Source organism: Haliaeetus albicilla, chromosome 18, assembly GCF_947461875.1.
Source record: "Haliaeetus albicilla chromosome 18, bHalAlb1.1, whole genome shotgun sequence".
Lineage (NCBI taxonomy): Eukaryota > Metazoa > Chordata > Aves > Accipitriformes > Accipitridae > Haliaeetus > Haliaeetus albicilla.
Window position 1 is genome coordinate 6287162 of NC_091500.1, and position 23803 is coordinate 6310964.

Below are 23803 nucleotides of genomic sequence, written 5' to 3' on the forward strand. Positions count from 1 at the left end.
ACCTCAGCAGAACTGCAAGTTTCTTAATTGTCAAGCCCAGGCAAGTTCAACAAACAATATTCCATGTACAAAAATGAACAACGATTCCTGCTGCTACCCTGGATCACTGATTGATGCTTTTCCTTTTTACTGCTTTCTTCCACTGCCCTCCAGTAAGATTTATCCTGTAACACACGCAAATGAACTTGGTGAAATATGCAATGAGGGAAAAGGGGGAACAGTACATAAATATTCACAGTCTCACACAAACAATCTGAAATTTATTTTTCCTTTAAAAAAACAAACCACCTTTCCTGATCACTTCCAGATTCACAGAGTTTGATATTATAAGAGACCCAATACTGTTTTCTGGTCGGAGAGGGAAACCAGCTAAGAAACTGCAATTTAAGGTAAGAAAATAATATCATTCTACTAGTCTGACAGTCTGATTAAAGACCAAGGATTCATATTTTCACTCTCTTTTTTCTCCATCCTGCTCATTTTTTTCAGGCAGGCTCAACAGAGTATTGTAACTTTAATCTGTATAGATTAATCCTTTTCACATGGAGGAGCTGTGACTGCAACATGCATGCCACTGTATTACATGTTGAACAGTTTATCTTCCCCCCTATGATTTCAATATAACCCTGGAGATTTGAGTTCTGCCTTGATTTCTTCTGTTTAGCCATTTAAGAGTCAGGTATCTTGTCTAAGCTGGTTATGTAGGTTCCCTCTCAGCTAAGCATCTCCAGAGGGAAATTCTTTCCAGCTGCCTGAGACACCTGATTTAAACTGGTGTGACTCACTCCACACATGCCCTTCTTGCTGCCTGAATTACAGACGAAGCCTAAAGGACTAGCTCAGGCTAGACACCTAACTTTCAGGGAGGTGAAGTTAGAGATGAATCCTACCCTTTGAATATAATTTCACAGTTCACCTAAGAGATGTAGGATAGTACCTCCCATTTTTTTTTAAAGTTACTTAAATATTAGGTCTTACTCCCCAAAGGACAAGTAAATTGCAAATTTGAGCATTGCAACATCCTTTCCAGGCATGTTTCTGCCTTGCAAAATCCCCAGCTCTGTGCAGTGTCTATACTGACAGGCAAATGAGTGGGCAGTCACTAAGAGAGCCATTGGAAATGCAGAGGGGAAGGATGGAGGTTGTATGCTCCCATGCATCCAAGGCATTTAGATGCCTAACTCTGGGCCAAAGGGAGTTTCTGGGGTGAGTCACCTCTCCTATTAAAGATGTTGCACTCTAGATAAATAATTCAATACTCACTGGAACAGAGACTTGTGCATGTTCCCACAATAAAGGTAAATGCCCATACAACCATGCTGAAAAGTTGTGATCTGTTTCTACTCACTTAATGATCAGCAAATACCTGGTTGCGTATGTAGAAGAGAAATAGATCAGTGTCTCTTATTTCTCAACTCTACTTTCCTGTTTAGGGGTTTCTTTTAGGGGACAGGTGTTAATATTCATCCTCCAGATCAGTCAGAGCTGGAACTTGAAAAGGGATTTTTATTCCTGGTCAGTGTTCGTGTCAGTGAGCATACACCAGGAGTGGGATAACTCACACGAACACAGGTGCACACATGCAAACAGCCACATGACTGGTCATAAGCTGCCCTTCAGAGATGGTCTAAACCAGGTATAAATAGGTACATATTTTCCATATATGTTGGTGCATACGTTCTGTGTATGTCCAGTGGGAGAGGTGCTAAACCCCAAGAGCACTTCATCCAGGACTCAAGAGGAACATGGAGCTGAAATACAGCTGTTAGTTACCCAAAGCAACCTTAGGAACCCAGACACATCAAAAATCTATTGATTCACTTATGGATAAGATTCACCTTGCCTAACTTCAGCTATCTAAGTGTTAGGTAATTAGTCCAACCTACTTGTCCAAGTCTCCTTTACAGATAGCAGTGAAAGACAGGCACCTCTAAAGGAAGTTCCCCCAGCTTTAGATCCATCTTTTCAGATAAATCAAACTGCCCTTTGGAAATGGATTTATGTCCCTCTCCACTGATCACAAAAGAAGCCCTTCCCATCCCATCTACACACCTTTGATCATGTGGATTGATCAATTAGAGCTTCATCTCAAAAGTTTGGGATATTTTGACAGACCTGTCACAAAAACTCCGCAGAAGGTATGTCTCAGAGAGACTGAGACCTTGATTCCCCAGGTACTCTTTCCTAAAACACAGCATAATGATCCAAGGGTTAAGAGGTTACCTGGATTTAGGAGACCTGAGTCTCTTCTCAAGCTTTTCTACATGATCTTATATAAATGGTTTAAATTATCTGCCTTCCAACTTTCTATATACAAAATAAGGATAATAGTACTCTTCAGCCACAAACTTTACCTTGGTAAAAGCAGTAATGCATCAGCCGTAGACTTATGTTTCAGGTTAGAGGGGACAAACAGTAAATATAACAAAAAGAAGAGGCATGTTCCTATTTTTGTGATACCATCTGTCCTACTCCCAAATTAAACCTAGAGAAACAGGTGGATCAATAATGTCTTTAATAAGAAAATTAAACACATATTTTTCAAGTATCTAGAAAGTTTGTTTTGACTTGTTTGTAGTTTTAGACTGAAAACTCAGGTTTCTTCCTTTCCTTATTCAGTTTTACAGTGGAGGCAAGAAATATATGTAATACTTGTAATGTTATCATGAAGAATGCAATTGGAGCACCTTCAAATGCTGGTTTTTAAGAAGAAAACCCAGGTGTTCAAATGACACCAAAAGAAGGGTTCATTTCCAAGTCTCTTAGGAGTCCAAGCGACCCTGAGGGCAGGAAGCAAGTGAATGTAAAACTACTGGCCTACAAGTGCCCCAGGAAGAACAGTACCTAACTTGCATTTCACAAATCATTGTAACTCTGTAGCAGCACATAAGTGACAAGCATCATTTCTAGAGCACGTCCCCAAGGGCCTAATCCTGACCTCTGCAATGCTAGTCTTGTGCAGGTGTCCCCAAACCAACTGCAGGCAAGCAGCAGCTGATTTGCATCAGAAACCTGGGGGGGGGGGGGGGGGGGAATAATTAAAAAAAAAAAATCAAGCCCTGCAGATTATAAAACCACATAGTTATAGTATGACATTATCACTCCGGTATCTTGATTTTTAAGATGCTGTGTGTTTACTCAGAGTGTAAAGTTTTGTTTTACTATCAAAGAGCAAAAAAGATGATTCTGGGAGTAACAAAGAAAAACTACATGTTTGTGCATTAAAATAAGAGTAAAGTTAGCTTCTGGTAGAGAGTGCAACTGGGCTTTAGCGACAGTGCTGTGGGGACCCCTTGTGTTCTAATATTTAAGCAAAGAAAGAAGATCGTTCATCTACAGGCTGTTGGCACTTGCATCTTTAATGTCAATTTCTTTCAATCCCAGGCATGTAGAGGAATAAAGTCTGGTTTTGTTTACACCAGGATAATCCCAGTTGCACTCCACCCATTTCAACTATGTTATTTAACTTCAGCAGTGGTGAAGACACGAGAGGGAAATGCAGCAGTGCCTAGCTAGCAGCACCTGAGGATGAAGTTTTAAAGCTTATTGAGTTCCCAAATTCCTCAGTTCACTTAGCAAATCTCAGTCTCAAATAGTTTTATTTTAATGTTTCCAGTATTTTCTGCCCTTTGTGTTCAAAAATTGTTGCTTAGATAAAAAAAACCATGAGACGATGAGATTTACAAATGACTCACATCTTAATTCTTTTCCATTGTTTCTCTGCTTTTGAGATTTTTTGTTTCAAGCTCCATGAAATGACTTAGGGATCATCGTGATTATGCCTCAACTTAACCTCTCTGAAAGGAGCAAAAGCAATAAGACTTACAATTATGTCTGGATGTATGAAAAATTTTCAAGTACTAGTAGGGAGATCATATTCCCTCTGTTGCAACTGTACTGTCGCGACAAGTATTAAGAACTTTTTTCCCAGTTCTGGTGTCCCCAGTTAAAAAAGGCTTTGGAAATTCCAGCAAGAGGTCAAAGGAGAACAATAATACGGTGCTCAAGGACTGGAAAACAAGCCTCAAAATGCAAGGTTTGAAGAGTCTATTTGTTCAGCTAATCGGAGAGAAGGCTAAGGGGCCAACGTGCACAGATGCTCACCCATGGACAAACACCTGGGAAGCGTGAGGGAGCTCTTCAGCGCTGCTGACAAAGGTGTGGAAAGGTCTAATGGTTGTAGGTTGGACAAGTTCGGTTTCCACGTTGCCAAAGCAATGAACTGTTCAAGGAACCAACAAGGAGAGAGGGGAGGTAGACATACTTATTGGGGTGTTTATAATGAGACTAAGAAAAGGCAGACTTTAATCCAGTTCTGGCAGAAATAGGAGAAACTGGGATGGAGGGGGATAGAGTCACATGGGCAGGTCATGGTACTTTAAAATCCCTAATACCATCTTTTAGGTCTTGGAACAAGGACTGTGGTAGGCTGACTGTACCACCATCAATGTCACAGAGAATTTGCTACTCAACATTAAGACAATGACTGTAATTAAATCTCATGCTTCGAGACTTAAGATGCTTGCAAAGATCACAGTATCTTTTCTCCCAATATGCAATGAATCAGATGTGTTGTGGGGATTATCCATGGCCGTCAGGTCATTCTCTGCTAGAGATGGGAATGGTTGGACCAATGCCTTGGAGCCATGCAGAAAGTCTCGCTGAGTAGATGCCTTCCTCACGTGTTCAGATGCATCCCAATTCCAGGTCAAGGTCCAGGAAATATTTGTTTTACAGCTTTGACTGGCTGAAACACTGGGGATTCACCTTCCCCTGCGGTGCAGAATATGGACCAGCTATTGCCACCAGCTGGGCATCTCTCATCCGGTAAATTCCGGTGCATTGTGCACCAAAGACACTTCAGTTCCTCCTATTCTCTGCTCTAATGGAAAACAACTTCTATGCTAAAGGCTGAAATACTAACAAGTTTGCTCAGTGGGCAAAACTGACTGGGATGTGATTTGCAGGAGATCATAGTAAATAATCCTTCTAGCGTCAAACTCCATGAAATTCTGATTTTTTTTTCTGCAATCATAAGAATCAGGATATTTAGACAAGAATCACGTCTCCAACTCCCACTTAGTCACCTTATTCCCAGCACTGTTTTCAAGCTAAAGGTCAGCTATTTAGGATCTGATCTAATAAAGAAAATTAGCAACATTGATTTTCATTTATGTCTCATTCTTCTCTTCCCTGTTATTTGATGAAGAACATTTGCATGCATAAAACAAAAAATCTGTTTTGGGAAAAACAGATTCTGGGCCAATCCTTCTCCCTTTGAAGTCATCAACAGTTTTGCAAACTGACTTCCAGGAGCCAGGCACTGGGCTCTGTCATGTGATAACTTGCTCTAGAATTCCTAAATATAAGCCTGTGAACAATCCTCACAGGACAATAAGACCAGTTGGGTGCTTAAATCTGGACATTTGCTTATTTAAGACTTGGACACTTTACTAAGACCATAACTTCATCTAAGTCCTTGCTGTGGGGAACATACTTCAGATGCAGCAAGTATATTGCAACGAGGGGAGTTACCCACTAGTGCGAAACCATAGAGCAATGAAGTTAAAACTCAATTCTAAATAATAATGTAATTTAGGCCTCTCATTCCAGCAGCGAGGCGCTTAATTCCTCCCAGGACTGCTGCCGCCAGATTGCTCTAATCCACTTCCAGCTGTGCTACTGCTCCTGTGTGTGAGCATGGAAGCTCGGCTGGGAAACAGAACAAAGCATCCCAGTAAAGCCAGCAGCACTTGGAGGAATATTCAAACACACAGGGGAAATAATTCCCTCTTAAAGAAGAGCATCTGCCAACTAGTTCCCATTGCAAGTATTTTAGTCTAGGCCTGGCCTGTGCATATAAGCCCTGATTCAACAAAGACTTGAGAACATGCCTTAATTTGAGCATATCATTAACCTCATTGACTTCAGCATACATGATCAACTGTTTTTTAGGGGTTTGCATATTCTGTGTCTTGAACTTATATAAATATATGTATATTCTTTCATTTTTTTCTCTCCCTCTCTATGATATGCTATGGCTTCAAAGCTACTTCAGCACAGATGTGTCAGAAAATTATGTCTGCTAATGCATTAATTGTAAATATTTATTCTTCCTGGAATGGCTGCATCTAAGACTGCTAATCAGGCATACCAAGTCCCTGCCTTGGAGGGCTTGCAGTCTGATCACATCTGGACTTACACAGAGTTTTAGTTTTGCATTGTTTTCAAATAGTATTTTTCACATTTCAATCAGGAAATCTTCATACCTTAATTAGCAGGGTCTTAGAAGAAGGAAAGAAACCTAAATGATAGGAAAGTTCAGAAACATTCCCTAGTAAGGTACATATTTCTGAGATTAAGATGATGGTTTGTCATAATTTTAGAGAACTGAAAACCTCTTCCTTCCAATGGCATAAAATTTCAGTTCTTAGTTTTGGCAGGTCAAAAGATATAGGTCCTTAAAGCTGTCACTGGTACCAGACAGAATATTGATGGCTCCGGGCCTCCAGCCAGCATGATTTTGAGGAGAACTTTCAAAAAGTTATTTCTCAAGCAAACTTATTTTGCAAACTACTGTTTCTGAGCATTTTAGAATCAGTCTTTGATTACTGGGCAGAAAGCAGATAAAGCAATTTAGGAGAGATGATAAATGCAACTTGTGGCACTACTTAACAAGTTAGCACACAGCTATCACCACTGTTTTAGTGGTCTTTATATGTGTGTTTTTATAAAGAGACAGAGTGGAGAACAGTTTTATTAACATATCATGAGTGAGTTATATGGGTCATCCCAAATGAATGGCAATAAAAGCTTTATATCACACTCACCAACATGTATTTGGTACTTTATGTGCCACAAATGTTGCAGAAAAGCTATTTTACATATGTTTTAAAGACTAGGTATTTTTTATATTAGGCCCGGTTTTGTAAAGCTGCCAGGCACTTTAGCTACTGCAAGCCCAACAGTATTCAGCTCAGAGGGAGCCATAAAAAATTGTTTAAAATGTTCTGAAATAAGTTTTTTGTGCTTCAAAATGCCAAAGTTAAAGATCTGCCATCCTGATATGTTCCATCACAAAGCAAGTCCTTTTCTCTAAAACTATTTTAAAAGCTATTTCTAGTCCTTCCTGGTTGCACGGCAGAGAAAATTTAATATCGTCATAGCATAGGACAAGTTGTGACTCGTGCTGGGCCTTGGACAGGTGTGGGTTTTTGTAGTGGAAAAGGGAAATTCTGCAACTGAAGAAGGAAAAAATTTAGTTGCAAGTTGATACACAGACATCACACACACACATACATGTATTTATACCTACATATTTATATGGCTCCTTGAAAATCCGTGCAAAAAGCATAAAGCATTAATGTTGGTCCTGGATTAGAGCCTGATCCAAGATCCCTGTCACAGGAAACTCCCCATCGATACAAGGACATTCAAACAGCTTTTAAAACTTGCTCTGTTAAAGTCAAGAGGAGCTTTGCCAGGAACTTTGCTGAGCACAGGGTGAAGCCTTTAGGCACAGAATAGGCCAGAAGGATCAAAGACTTAGGACAAGCTGTATCACGTTCACAGTTATAATCTGACCCCTTTGGATGTGAGAAGCCAGGCTGGAAGGAAGAGAAGTGACCCCGAGCCCTTCCCCACCAAGCACGGAGATGCTTTGGGAACATATGTTTTGCTCTCCTACACCGACCTGCTGCTGGAGACCAGACCAGACCAGACCACGCTGGTCAGGACGACACGGGCTGGCCCACAACATCAAGAAGCTCCTGCCCCAGCCACGTCCATCAGCTCAGGTGCCACAAAGGGTCTGCACCACAGAGCTGTTATTACTGTAAATATTCCACGTAGGTTTTTGGCGTGAACTGATTTTCTGCTTGTTTAAGGAGGCACGCGACGGTTTCTAGAAAGGATCAGAGCACACCATTCAGCCTGTGCACATACCTATACTGTGGGTCTGACTCTCTTCTTAGCAGGAGCAACTCCACAGCATAAAACTGATGTAGGCCTGTTTTAATTCCAGCCCTATGTGTGCGTGTGCATATCTACTGTATACATACGTACACAGCGCACGAAGAGAGACATTTCCCACCTCACACACTTAACCACAAAGTGTGATGTAGCTACTGAAAGAGGTGAATGGCGTTTAATCACATGTAAGTTAATGATTTAAATGCGCTTTTATTTTTGGCCTCTTGATGTAAATCCAAACCAGACAAGCGGAGTCCTCTGGTCAGACGGCTGGAAATTCCTCTGCATGAAATCATGTTGGTGGTCTCCCGGCTCAGTGCCTTCTGAAGAGCCGTACAGTGAAATATCCTTCCGTACCACTAATGAATGCGCCCACCCACACTAGAGCTGGTGCCCCCTAAGAACTCAATTCAAGAACAACTTTTTAAACTCATAAATGAAATCAAAGGGCTCATTCTATGAGCCAAAGAACTTACAATTTTAGGCGGGACAGTTAATGGGTGGTTACTATAAGTTGTCCCCTTGGTTTGCAGTATACAGTCTCGCAAGAAAAAATAACAAGCAGGATACCGAATATGTACACAGCATTCCAATTAATTAAATTTCATCCTCCTGCAATGAATACGTAAATTGTTGCTACCCTGGCTACTGTACAGAGCTTGAGTGACTTGCTCAGCATCAACCAAAGGAACCAAAGTAAACTCACAAGATCTCGGTTTACTTTCCTGTGCTCAGACAAGATCTCCTTCTAGCTATTAAACAATCACTGAGCAACCAAAACCTCTCAAATTGGCCATGAAAACTTGAGCAAGAGCATCCAGGGAATAATTTTTAAGACTACTGCCACTACACTCTCCCAAAGACTCCTCTTCTTGTGTGAACAAGCACTTGCCATTTCAAGAGCAAGCGGTGAAGCCTGGCGGCAATGGCTGGAGAACTGAAGAACCCAGTTGTGTTACCGAAGGGCGGCACGGATCTAATCCCACGATGAGGAGATGACTCCTTCAGAGAGGCCTGTTATAAAATTATCGAGTGACACGGGGGGTGGAAGGAATCAAGCCCGTTGTAATTGAACTGACTTGAAATAATAAATGCACACACTTTCTTTAAACACAGCTTGCCACATCCTGAGAATCTGGAATCAATTCCTTCCCTTTCAAGACGCTTAAAAGTGGTGGGACTTTGATATGGCATGAGCATGTTTGCTTCTGGGCTTACAGCCCTCACCAGCCCATTCCAAACCTTTCAACGTTTTTATATTATAAGACAGAAAAGTTAGGAAAACAAAGACAGAAAAAAAGAATCAGAAATTCAGGGAACTATTAAATCAGGGCAGCCTAGCTGCCAAATACCTTTGGTAAGTAAATGAATCATGATCAATAACATATTGCCATACAGACTTACAGGAGAAGGTTATCACCTGTTTCTGTGCCAGGCATGAAACATAACGGTGTGTGGCTAATGAAGTACTGCATGAATCCAGAAAAAAAGTACCATTTTTCTCTGTAACGTTAAAGCATTTTACTTCAAAGTAATTTTAACTCATCCAGAAAAAACATGATTTTTTCCATGAAAACTTTGTCAAAATCGATAGGTTACTATGAAACACTTCACTTGTGACGATGTTGCATTTGTAAGAGGAAACTGTCTTGATAGAAGGAAACCTGTTTTGTTATGGGGGTGTTTCAGCCCTGATTGTAAAGCTGCTTGCTTTATATATTCACATATTTGCCAGCAGAGGGTATCACAATCTTAGAAACAAACAGACATATGTATCATCGTGTCTATTCATTTACATGCAAAATTCAGACACATACTAAACCAAGAAATTACAAATCTCGTTTTCTTCAGTAACTTTTCCACTATTGGGGGGGAAAAAAAATCATTTAGCTACTTAAAGGCTACAGACTCTGTTGTCAGTGCCATCTCACCACCTCTCTCACGATAGGAAACATTGCAATGACATAGCCAAGTGATGGCACCACTTGAAGTCTGAAATTGTTGCATGACCCTGGCTGTAAACCCTTCTGGGAGGAACACCAGCTTGGGCTTATCTTTGGTGTGCATTAGGTTCTCATTCATTCTCACATCCAGTATCCTCATACTGCATAAATCTCGTTAATTACCCCAACCACTTCACGGCACTTTTCTGCAAAAATGTAATAGCCACAGGCTGTAGTGAGAGCTCATGTTACGTAGACCGCATGATCTCTGCTAAACCACTATGCTACGAAGAATGATCATATATAATCACACCTAACCCACACTTCTCACAGCTAGAGATAGGCTGATGCTACAAACTCCCAGCCTGATATCCCACGCATTAATGAATTCGCCTCCCTGACTCCCAAGTTAAGAGAACATAATTTAAACAACCTGATGTTTGGTGCTTTAGCTTACTTGGTATTCAGCACTCCCCTATTCCCAACTAAAATAAATTAAAATTATTTTTTATGTAACAGTCTGGGTTCTCCATTCTATTTTGGATTTATTAACAAGTTTTTTTCTATTTGTGTATTTTGATCATGTGCAACTGATGTCCTGGTCACTGGTGCAGCTTTCCAGATTAACCCAAGCACTTGAGTCAGCTGGAGCTAGGAGCAGGTATAGAGGATGACTATGAGACATGTGTTACCTTTATCTGAGAGCTGGGGTGTATAGGAACCATTTAAGATAACCACGAGCAGCAATCTTTGTTCTCATATGCTCATATGGAGACAGGGAAAGGGACATTCTCCTAAGTAAATAAATTTTAAGTTTATAAAATGCTTTTTATTATTACAGAACTATACACAACTACTGCTGCTGTTACACAGGAAAAACAGTGCATCAGAACCTGCTGCAAAATGACACGTACCAGATCAGGGCTAGAGCCCCAGATCCCTTTTTGATTGGTGTTGCAATTTAAAAAAATACCAAACAAAAAGAAATAGGTTCATTGGGAAATATGCATCCAGTGGTGCTGTCCTTTTTGCACATAGTCTTTTCACTGCTCAAGAAATCTAACACAACTACTTTTTAACTAACTGATTATCTGCTATCCAAACCAGCCTTCGGAATAACTGCTGCAGGTTCAGATGAGCTGGATAGGGAAGTATGTAAAATGTCTCTGGGATAAGGGAAAAGCTGTTTGTGCTTAGCCCTTGAAAACTGAAAGTCAACTACTCTGCTGAAATTGAGGTCTACTTCCCGCGTTGCGTAAGTCTGCACTGATAGTCCCAAGGACTCTGAGGTCTTCAGGTACTTTACTCCATTGTTAGAAAGAACATATAGGTACTACTTATACTCTGCTCATCTCGGCTTTATTCTCCTTGCACTGCAGCACTCCAGCTGTAGAAAATTAAGCCAGAAACTTTACTTCAGAGAGGAAAGTTGAGTATCAGTATGTTCAGAGATTGCAGTGTGTCTGGATATCACAAGAGCATGAACCAGTTAACAAAATGGAGTGAGGATGTTTGCAGGGAACAAATATTATTGCTCTCCTGCAGCTTAACGTATCTTTCCTCTATAATCTTGGTGCGCTTAACTGCCATTGGGAAGCATTTTCCTTTTATTTTCAAGAGTACCTAAATCAAGACCTTGTTAGGCAGAACTAAGGAAAACTTCCATTAATCACACTGAAGCTAGTAAAAATGTGGAGGACCGATCATGAGGGTTAGATTCCTTATCTCACAGTGGTGGATATCCGACCTTGAATTCCAGCTCTGGTTATGGCCAGATGCAGATGCCTCTAGGACAGCCATTTATTACTGGCTGGAGCTGCCAGCCCTTATGAGTCCAGGGATTTGCATATTGCAGAGTCACTGAGAAGCAACACGCTGGGATGTGGACAGATACCTGTGGCTGTTTTAGAATGCAAGGGGCAGCACAGCTGAATTTAAGATTTACAGTTGCGGAACAGACCATAAAAATTCCTTGTAAATGGCCAAGATATTTTATTTTCACCGTAACATCTATTTAGTCTAACTCTTAATTTATCTTACTTTTACAACTTCCTACAGAGGTTAGCTGAGCATCCCATTAGCATTGGACAAAAAAATAACTTTTTAGCATCTCTGAGAAATGAAGCACTATAATTATTTCCTTCTGTTAACAACACAAAAATATTAAGGAGCAGATTGTTATCTGACATAAATCATCATTTACCCATTTTCATCTCATGGGTCAGCCCCAGGCAATGAAATATAATCACACAGATGAAATCTGTGGCAGAGCTGGAACCTGAAAAAATCTAGTTTCTCTCTGAATGATATAATAGGAGCACATGGTGTTTAACGTGCCTTAGGTCTCTGTCTGTGAAACTAGTAATATAAGGCAAGATGTACACCAGTGAGTGACTGCAAATATTCTACTAAATCATCTCAAGGGATATGGCAGTGTAAATCCAGTAGCTTTCATGGAGCAACAGCAGCTTAGACTAGCTGAAGTCTTGCCTCTCTGAGGAGAAAGGAATGTGGAGAAGAAAAGCTATTTCATTAAGAAGACAGTGTAGGATGCATGTAAATATGCATGGCATCCAACTTGGGGGGGGGGTATTTCTTTTGACACACAAACATGTGAGGGAAAGTCTGGAGCTTACAGAGTGCAATTACATTTCTTAAAGTCACTTCTTTCATTTAATTACTTTATGTTTAATGTCTTGATATAACTCAGTTTATATGAGCAAATTAGGTATAACAGCATAACATGATCATGAGATAAGCGGGCCAAGAGTCTGATGACCACATCTAACAAATTACGAAGGGTCAGGTCATAAGTTGCTCTCACCCAGTCATTCACTGCTAAATTTTTAGTACTAGCATGGTTTTGGGTCCAGTCAACACACAGTCCTCTAAGCAGTGCCTGGGCAGAGCAAAGAAGGTAGCATGGGCCACCAGCCACTTCTAGTAAGCAGTATGGGATCCTGTTCTGGAGAGGAAGCTGGGCTGTATGGACAGGAGCCATGTCCTGACAGTTGGTAAAGGGGCTGCTAAACACTCTGTGGCCTGTTTTACTAGTATACTAGTATAGATGTAGTTAATTCAACTGTAGACATGTGTACTGAGTCCACTGAACCAACCATCTCGAACTGATCAGCAACAGTACCTGATGTCATATGAACAGAGTTTAAAATAAAATGATGGGAGAATGGCAAAATTATTCCACTTCTAAGCACACAAACTCCCTAGCACATTTGGTAACGATCCTACTCACCAGCATTGTCCTGCTGCTTGGTATTTTTGATGTATGCGGAAAATTTGGAAAAGATATCAATTCCAGCAGTGTTTGATTCCCGGTGCTTAGCAGCCAGCTTGGGGTACCTGAAAAGGGAGAAGCAGTGTGGAGAGTAACATCTTGTTACCAGCAACATAGTGATGATTACAAATACAATTTACAAGAACAAAGAAAAAAGCCCTGTACAAGGAACTGCAATTAACGCTGTCATTTATCTCAAAACAACAGCTTGGCAAGTCCTTCTTAATAATAGCTGTGTCTGTCAAGGCAGGCGTTTGGATACTTACACAGGGATGGATTCATGACAAAGGTAATGCACTGGTGCTTTATGTTACCACGATCCAAGATACAGTGGCCTTAAATCAGAAGGAAGCATAGCTTTCCAGAAAGGTGCAGAGGAGTTTGGCAGCCAGCTCGCTCTATTATGAATGGCAGTCATGTCTAATTCCCTACACTGAAAATGTGCTCCAGGATGTAATAGCAAGGCATGTTCGTATTACCCAGGTAAAGGAACATAAAGTTTTCAGTCTCTGAATTGTTTTTTATAGACATCTGGTGTAAAAGAATATATCGATTTGAAAGACCAACACAAACTAACGACTCCTACTGACTTCAGTGGTCTTGGACCACAGTATAGAAAATTTAAATATCTGATCTCTTGCCTCAGGACTGGCCTATAGCTGCTGATTCACTTGGAGGTAAAACACTCCATAAGGAACCAAGCCAATTTTCATTGATTCATAGATTTTAAGGTCCAAATCACAAGCCAACAATTTTTTTTCCCCCATTATCCTTGTATTAAGTCCAAAATGTTTGACTAACTAAGGCATATCTGGTAAATCTAAAACTTTCCTTGGTAGCTTGTTCCAATGGTTAATCATTCATACTCAAAAAATCTGTGCCTTATTTCTGATCTGAATTAGTTTGGTTATAACTTCCAGTCATGGGCTCTTGTCATTTCTTGACTAGAATAATGAGCACTTTTCTGCCTCCAGAGCCTCTCATACTCTGTAATCAGTTCCCCTTCCAACCTTTCTAATACACCACACAGCTCAGAAACCTCCAGTTTTTCACTGTAAAATGCTTTTCCTGGCACAGATATTTTGTGTGGCAATTCTCGGCATCTATTCCAAGTTATTTTTAGCTTTGTAAAATGTGGACACCAGACCCCTACAAAATTTTTCTAGAATTGGTCTCCTTAATTCTGCATACAAGGGCATCCTGAAATGTGTACAGAGAAAACATTCTGCAGTTATTAGTCATACAAGTAACCTTCACACATGGAAGTCATCTCACTGAAGCCAGCAAGTTTCATAAATAAATATTACTCCTGTAAGTAAAGATTGTAGGAGGGAGTGCTTTTTAGGAACTTCTCTTAGGACATCTTTCATTCCTAGGAAATGGAATATTGACTGAAAAAATCCCAAGTTCTTACTTTGGAGGTGCAAGAGTCTCTTCCAAGAATTCCTCAATCTTGTTAACATCTGTCTTGACTTCTCCATTAAAAGTCAAGAAAGGTGGGTGGGTCCCAGGAGCCAGATTGTGTAGGTCAGCTGGCTTTCTGCAGAGAGAGAAAAAGTAATGAAATCGCTAATCTTTATGGTCAGGTAGTTTCACAGATATTTATAGTTCCTACAAAATCAGTTTGCCCTTCTTTTTTTTTCCTGTAGTTTGTGGTTAGAAGACTTTGAAACTACCCCAAGTACCCTGTTTAATATAAAAACATTCCACAAGTGAAAAAAAAAAAGAAAACCAAACCTGAATCCCAACTATTTTGTTGTGCACCACAGACTTTCTAGGCTAGATACAAATCTGATTGAACTTGGTTGGGCCTTTCAGTAGGGCAAACACTAGATCATATAACTATTTTCAATTAAAGTGAACAATTTTTACCTTTTCAGGTCAACAGTGGTGACGTTGAACACAACTCCTTTGAGCCACAGGATCATGAAGAGACGCTGGGAGAACGGGCAGTTCCCAATGCTTTCTCCATCTATACCAGCCTGAGGGATGGAAAGAGAGGAAAAATAGATTTCAGACTTGTTAGTCACTTACCTCCCTCAAGATGGAAAATTGGATGTTGAAAGAAAAATAGCCAGTTTAAAAATAACCAGCAGTGCCGGTTATTTAATATAGTTTATCATCAACACAAGAATGGAGTTACTCCAGGATTCAGCCTTCATCAGGAGCTTGAGAAAGCAAACTGGTGCCTCTCCTGAGGGCAGCTCTGGGTAAAGGAGGTGTTTCCCTTGCTGATGGCAAGCAACATCCAGGAGATTGTATATTCTTTCAATTATTTTCATCCCTACAGGACTGCCTGCTTCATGGACATGCTTGAGAACTCAGGACAGGTTTTCTGCTCTATTTAAGTCTGTGGAGTGCAGCTTATATCAGCTCAAGATCTGCTTCACTGTTTTACTATCCAAAATATGGACTTTCAGATCTAGATTTAAACCCAAGCACTCCAGACATTCACTCCTTCATGTTCATATCCACTAAAGCAACAGCCTCTGACACAAACGACCAGATCCAGACAGAAATCTCCATCCGAATCCTTCCAAGGTTCAAGGCAGATTTCAGCCACTGCATTCAGTCTGTTCCTATCTCTAGTACCTAATGAGTTGCCTACAAACCACTACAAAACAATAAAAAAACTGCTAGTGTTAGCATTGAGGAAAGAGCCTATTTTTTCCTCTAAAAATTTATGGTCCTTAGCCATGCAAATTCTGACTTTGAGCCATGGAGGGATACAAATAACACTAGCTGAACTGAGCCAAAGCTGTGTCCAAGGACAACATCCTTCTACAATAATTATGCTTGTGGCCAAAGCTTTCAGGACGATAATGGTTTTGATAGATTTCCATTTTAATTTGTGGTACCATTGTGTTTAAAAGATTCTTATAATCCTGGTGAAGCAACCAACCTTCCGCTGTTGACCCACATGGGTTGCATAACTGTATTTTAAGCACACAGTGTGTGACCGAAAATGGCTGATGAAAGAGCTAAGCAAATACATGCCCTTTTCATTTGGAGAAAATGTTACATTACTCTGTTTGCTCTCATAAATTTTATCTTATTGATATTCAAGATGTGAGGTAGCATTTATCTGTCTTAACGAAGGAATCACTTCTAATCATCGCAGTTCTGTGAAGCATTCACAGCACAACTAGAAACATTTTGAGATGTGTCCAGTTGCTACAAACTCAGGCCTTGCATGTGAGATGTTTAGCTGAAAGATTTTCTGGTAAGCCTCGTGAATCTTTCTCATGTATCGAATGCAGCTTTTGATGATTCTGGGTTTATGAACAAATTCCACGATTCCTATCCACCAAAACATGGAGAGAGTGTGGATTCAAGGCTTGGAGATACCCGTCGTAAAGTTTAGGGCTATGTAAAGAGGTTTTCTATGGGTTCAGATTTGGTTTCAAACACTCAGACTTTAGAGGTATTTGGATATGGGGGTACGGTTTGTCTGAAGTTACGGATCAGCAATATGCCTGGCACATGGCATATGCAAGAATCAGCAAACAATGTGGGTGAAAGAGTGGTATGGCATGAGGATGAGCAAGAGAAAATGCATTTTCCCATCTGCCTGAGGTGTGAGTAGCCTAGTTCTGAAAAATTTTATTTATTAAATAGTTAGCTCTGTTCCACAAATTTCATGGCAAAACAACAACAATGTTGCCATGGGAATACCAGGCACCACTGTATTACATGCAATAATTACTGTAAAGTGACATTCGTTGATTTGGCTTTGGCTTGTTAAACCATTGCCAAGAACGTTTAACTTCTTACCCTTCCTGGAAAGAGTCAAGTGCTATAGAAGAAAACAGAGATACGACACCAAATTTCCCCTTGGCTTTTTGACCATCTCAGTCATAATCATATCCTTCATAATGGAGTTGGCTAACTGAGTCTACACACAATATATTACAAACCTAAAATTTGAAGAAAAACAGATTGACTGAATTAGAGGGCAAAAGAGTGCAGACAGAAGGGCTGATTCTCATCCTACCTTCTCTGGATTTACTTTGGCTTATAAATTCATTGAGTCTGATTCACTCTTCACCTGACTCCCTTCAAAGCGAGTGTAAAACCCTGGTTTGCCAAGTCCTGCAAACACCTTGCGAGCAAAGGGGTCTTGTCTCACAATAACATGCAAAGCTCCAGCCCTCCTACAGATCTCCATCCTGCGTGGAGGCAATCTCCTGCCTGTCCTCATCACCCACTTCTTGTGCTGCAAGTAACAGTTTCATCTTTTTCAGGAGAGAGAGTCAGGGAGACCATTTCCCTGCTCTCCTCAATTATATATTCTCATACAAAGCTTAAGGGTTACCCAGATCTGCATCTTTTTACACGTTCTCTGTCCTGCAAGGCAATGGTGAAAAGCTCTCTCAAGACCAGAGAGGACAAAAGCGGGGACAGAGCAGCTGAACGGCAAGGAAGAAACAGAAGTGATGAGTTGTATGAGGCTAAGCAAGACAGAAGTCACTGGGGACAGGAGAAAGATGTGAAGTCTGGAATAAACGAGATTCACTTGGAGATGAAAAATAAAATTCTGTAGGTCAAACGAGGCCTCCAGCAGCCCCAAATGGTCAAAATATCTTCCCAACACTTTCAAAAGAGTGGGAAACATTAATCGCTAGAGACACATTGGGAATAGACAGAGGAAATTCCAGAAACAAAAGATAAACTAAAGAAAAAGTACGGTATGATCTCTGTTCAAAGCTCCTGGATCTGGAAGCCTGGCTCATGATTTGGGTGGAGTCTGACTCATGGGTTTTGATCTCATGTGACTGGGCATAACTGAAAATGCTACCACAAATCACAAGGCAAACTGGTGACAGAGGAGGGAACAGAAACAAAATCTCCCCAGCAACACAATTTATCCATTAAATTCAGCTCTTTTTCTGCAGAAATTATAGGCAAGGCTCTGTTGGTTTTGTGAATCTTTTCTCATTGCTTCTAACAGCAGTCAGTAATTCAATGTTCAGCACTCAGAAAGAGCAAAACCTTAGTAGGTAACAACTTCAAAGGCTTATCAGAGTGTCTTGAGATCCCTTGTGAAGTCTATTAACTACCAGGAGGTGATGAAGAAGAATAGAGAACTTCCCAGGCTTAGTCACTCTTAGTTTCAAAGAGAAACAGCTTGCTTAAAGCACCCCAGTAGTGTCTAAATACAAGCCTATTATATATCTGTCCAAGGTTAAGGGCTCAGAAATGCAGGAATTAAATAATACCTTCATCAAGATCAAGAACTCAAACAGTGGATGGAAAGAAAAGAACAAATAATTGACAAACTAGAGAAACACCATTTATCCCTGCTGTTACTCACAAATGAGCACAAAAGCTTTCTCACGTAGCTTCCCTGAAGCACAGCAAAGTGATCAAGCAGTTATAAAAAAGAGCAAGTTGATGATATATGCACTCTCCCTGCCAGTAACACCAGGTATTTCTGATTTAGTGATTGCAACTAGGGATAGACTTGAGGCTTTGTGGGCACTAGGATCAAGGAAATAGAGTTTCTAAAGTCCACTATAAGTCCCAAAGCTGTGAAAGGGTTTCAGACCTTCCCTCCCCATATGGAGAAGAACCTCACCTGAAAAGGCAAATTCCCAGAGTGACTGTAGAAGAGTAAAACTGATTTGAGGATTTGCTGGGTGATACTCTTTGGCCAATGCTCATCCCGCTGAAATTTAATTGAGATGTTTAAGGGAAGGTCTCCTGTGCGGGCAAGGCCAAGATGCACATCCAAAAGATGAATCTGGCCACCTTTCACTTTGATTGAATCCGACAAGTGCCTGAATTTAGGTGGGATGAATGCAGACCCCAGCAACAGAAAAGCCTGGAATTTATGGAGGCAGAATTTCTACAGAATTATTTTGGTCCATCTTGGAAACATCACTTTCTGCTCCCATTGCTTCACACAAGCTTACTTTTATTAGTTTACCTACTAATAAAATAGGCTTTTCTACTTAATCTCCACCTGTTTAGGTACTTCACACCAACTGATGAAAGGTCCTGCCCTGGAACTCAGTATAATCACATCAGGAAAATCTCACCGTCATACCAGCTGCTTGCCTCTATCCAAGTAATGGCAAGAATGAACAAGATGTTCTTCTTTATTATTTATAAGGTGCTCCTCCTTAAATACTTCAGCTATTTTTAATAAATTAATTAAAACTTAAAGATATATGTGTGCACAAGTGGGGGATGTACAGACACATTACCGAGGAAGAAAATTAAGGAGGGTTGGGGGGGGGCGGGGGGGAGAGAAAAAAAGTCTCAGTGATTTTACGAGCTTGTGCCAAGTATTTTTGTAAAGTAGCGGTAGTATTGAGAGCCTGCAACCACTGCACAGCACAGCTGAATGACGTGAACAGAGAGCTCTTCTCAAGTTCAAGCTAATACTTTGCTATAAATGAAATAACTGAAATAAACTTCCTCACTTGTTCCAAAAATACTCTAACTGGTACATGCATAGTGACTGCAATGCACACAGACAGCTATATATTAGTTTAACTAACCTTAAGTGGGGGAAAAAAAGCAAGTTTCATTTCCAGTTATTCCCAAATATAGCAGCTTTAATGAAATATACTGTCATTAATAATGACTAAGCATCTAGCTTAAAAATGGCAGTGCTGGAAAAGAGTTGCATATCGGAAAGCACTGTGTTTTTTCCAGTAAAATAATGTATTTGGTTTTACCTATTTTCTTTCTTCTTTCATTTTTCATTGCATTGAGGCCACTCTGCACAGTGGACCAGTGCTCTCTTAGACTCTGGGGTAAAGTAGGGAGATATTTTTGATGACACTAAAACACATTTCTTTTTCAAAAGGATTTTAACAAGTTAGCAAAAGCAGGCAGGCTAATTCACCTCAATGTTTCCCAGTAAGGATTAAGGAGGGATTTGATTTCATCATCCCTATAATCAAAATCTAGACTCACATTACACAAGGTTACACCCTCTGTTTTAAAATTGGGAAAGTGCCTGTCTTTTGACACTTACTCTTCTTACGCTCAGAACCCAAAGGGGAAGTGAAAATCCTATTCGAAATGCAGAGCAGGCCAGGAAATATCCTATTTATTGTGCCATTAAAAAAAAAATCTGTCTTAGTAATTATACCACACACACAATAGCACAAATCTCCATTGTAGGGAAAAATCATTGGCTGCAACATGAGATCAGACATGCCAAGGTATTGCTTTAGTAAGGATCATTTTTTTCCAGTTTCTCGTCTCCTTTCTTTCACAACTTCTCGTCCAAATGTAAAAGCCAGTAAGCTATTTGGAGTGCCACCAACGGAGACGCAAGCTAAGAAGTGTATATTCATAGAGCACCACTGGTTGGTCTCAACTAAGAAGTAAATCTTGCAGCACAAGTCCTGTGTATCACAGGACATTCTTGTTGACCGTGGCTCCGGTTCAGGAAAGCATTTAAGCATGTGCTGAAATACATCCCAATTCAGAGGAAGTATATGCTTGACTTTAAGCATGTTCTTAAGTCCTGATGATTTCAATGGGACTTAAGCACATACTTAAGTACTTTCCTGAATGGGGGCCTATAACAACAATAATGAATTTGCTGTGCAGCATTTTAACTTCATTGGACTTTTTCCGAGATTTCATTTTGCTAGGAGAAACTCTGAGCAGCAGCCTTCCAAGGGAGGGCAAGATAGAGCAGAAATATATCCCTAAGCACACACACATGGAAATGGACCATGTGCATATATGTCAAATAAAAATAGAGCATTTGCTAGAAAGACTGTCAGGGTAGTAACACAAAAAAAAAAAAAAAGGAAGTGGTGAAATTTGTTAGCCAGCTCCCCAAAAGCCAGCCAAAATGTTGTCCAAGTTTGGCATACATACAGACATATATTATAGATGCACATAAGCTTAACTTGGTCTGCACTGCTGGCCAATTTGAAGGGAGCTGGCTTGTTACACTTGGTTCAAACCGGCTGAGCAGCACGTCAGTAGAGTTGAGGATCTCCAAGGAACTGCTGTTGCACTTCTCAGATCTCTGCAGTTTTGGGAGAGATGCACTTGTACTCTTGAGACATTCAGGATTTTCAGGAGATGGAATTGCAGGTTGGAGACCGCGTGGGTTAAGACATGACAAATATTCTCTTTAGGTTTGGTAAATCATTATTTTACAACTTTTTATATTCACATGAATGGCAGCACAGGCAGGAAGGCATCAGTCATATAGGTCAGCTTCTTCGCAGGGATCCTTTCATGATGGCTTAGGACGTTCACAGTTAAGGATCGGTTGACTCAAGCTGGTCCATGCGCCTGGTGCAGAGCAGATTCCTCTGCCACATCAGCTGAGGTCCTGGTAGCAGAATAGCTATATGCACAGTGATCAACCCGCACAAGTAAGTCTCGGTTTTCCTCAAGGGCTTTGTTAGAGCCACTGGCCACTGCATATGTTCTGCATGAAATATGTTTTGCTTTGAAATATACTTTGCAATGCCTGAGAACTCCAATAAGTCACGTGCAGTTTGGATTTAGAAAACTACAGACTAGAAGCAGGTAAATAGTCTTATCACGTGAAAACGATTCATGGTATTCCATCACCTCTTCTGCTTTCTTTAAAGAACTAAAGGCATATAACTTGACAAATATCAACAGAGTAGAAAAGCACAGACTGGTCCAACACCCTAGACCAAGAAATTATTTTGTTCTCATTTATATTTGCAGAGCCCCTACTACGCCTGGAGTCCTGGTCTTTGGCTACCCCCCGCAGTCCAGCCAGAGGATGGGCAGGGTGCTGGGACCATGTAAAGCCACAAGAGCACAGGGTCCCACCGTGCAGCTCGGACTGGACTCACAGGGCTCCTGGCTGCCCGGCCACGCACCCACCAGCCAAAATTTCCTTTCAAAATTACTGACACTATTTCAGTTTCCCTCCTTGCAGAAAACCCACAGGTTCTGTTCAATAATGCTGGAAATGTTTTTTAGACTTAGAGCAATTTAGAGCAGAATCTTCATCTTCTTCAAAACCCCAAATTGTCATTCTCATCACAGATCTCGTTAGCACATTATGCACAAAGTTCTTGTGCTTCTGGACATCGTGGACTGGAAATATATATTTCCTTCTTGGCTTGACGGACAAATAGCAATCAACCCTTACACTTCTTCCTGAGCCTTTTCCAAAGCAACTGTGCTCCCATCACTCACCAGTATCATGGCACAGGATCCTGTGTACCCACATTACCCACTGGATGTAACCACAGAGAATAGCTTTTTAAAGCTTTGCTTTTGGGGGACCCTTCAATAATTCATTGTGACTGAGATGCCATAGGAACAAGAAAAGAACTCAAGAAATGACAGATATATAAGCTTAAAATATAGAAAGATACTGGAACAAACCATTAAACAGTAAGCTCACAAGCGCATGTGGAAATCTAAAGTTGACAGGAAAGACAATATGGACTTATCAGGAAAAAATGACATTAAACCACGCAAATTTTGTTCTCTGACAGGGTACCACACAGCAGGTAGGAAGGAAGCAGCAGGTATCTAGAAGCTGACTTTTGTAATGTTTCTGACATAAGCACCAGACTGCATTTTCATAAACAAAGTAGGGAAATAGGACCTGTATGAAATCTCAGCAAAGTGCTTGTATGAGTGGTTGAAAAAATACTTATAGAGTAGTAATAATCAAATTTTCTGTTAGTCTAGAAACATGTAACAGAGGTACCATAAAGGTCTACGACAAGATGAATCATATTTAATGTTTCCATTAGCAACACGGCAGAAGGAATAGAGAGAACCTTACAAAATTTCCTGACAGCAATAAGCACGGAGAAGTTATTGGTGTTGCCCAGGAGAGGAGTAGACTCCAAAGTGATGCTAAGAAGTTGGAACAAAGTGTCTGAAATCACTTAAATGGAATTTAGGAAAGTAAACCTTAAGGTATAAGATGTAAGAAGAACAAAATCTAATGTACAAATGCAGGATGGGGAATAGCTGGTGAGGCTTCGAGGATGAAGTGAAGGAGGTTTTACGTAAATCACAAACAATATGAATCATCAGTGTATGCATCTACAAGCAACAGCAACAAGATAATGCGACATACATGCGATGTTCTACACCACAGAACAGTCCTCATGCATGTATAAGACTTACAAAGAGGATGATGACCCATTGTTGTTCATGCCCACAGAGGATAGGTTTAAGTATTTTGCTTAATTTGCAACAATAAAGATTTAGGGGAAAAAAAATCCAGTGTAATTATAGGACTATTGAAACACAAAGCAGGCTTTCTAAGGGGGTTGTCTAATCCGCATTAGCGGAGGCTTTGAAGAAATCAAAAGAAAAAAGTTGGTAAAACTGGTCTCGATTTATTTCATCCTGCTGCAGAGCGGAGAAGGTGCATAGGATGTTTTAAAAATCCTTTCTAACAGTATATATTAGTGACCTTGACAATGAAGTTGTTCTTACTGTCAGTGCTAGATGCTTGGTGGCACAGACTTTTGCTTTCCTCTGACCTGCACAGGATGAAGTCTGGCCCCAGTGAAGTCCATGGGAATTTTGCCCGTGACTTTGACGGGACCAGAATTTCACTCATAGGTTTAATGGCCAGAAGGGACAATTATAATAATCTTTCCTG

At 40.5% G+C, this 23803-nt stretch overlaps 1 protein-coding gene across 1 annotated transcript in view; it reads right to left on the minus strand.

Moving 5' to 3' along the window:
• Positions 1–23803, minus strand: part of CLIC5 (chloride intracellular channel 5) — a 59862-nt gene that overhangs the window by 18156 nt on the left and 17903 nt on the right. The window contains exons 2-4 of the mRNA XM_069805612.1: positions 15079–15188; positions 14621–14746; positions 13165–13271 (exon numbers count right to left, since the gene is read on the minus strand). Of these exons, the coding sequence (XP_069661713.1) occupies positions 13165–13271; positions 14621–14746; positions 15079–15188 (343 nt within the window). The remainder of the gene's footprint in view (positions 1–13164; positions 13272–14620; positions 14747–15078; positions 15189–23803) is intronic.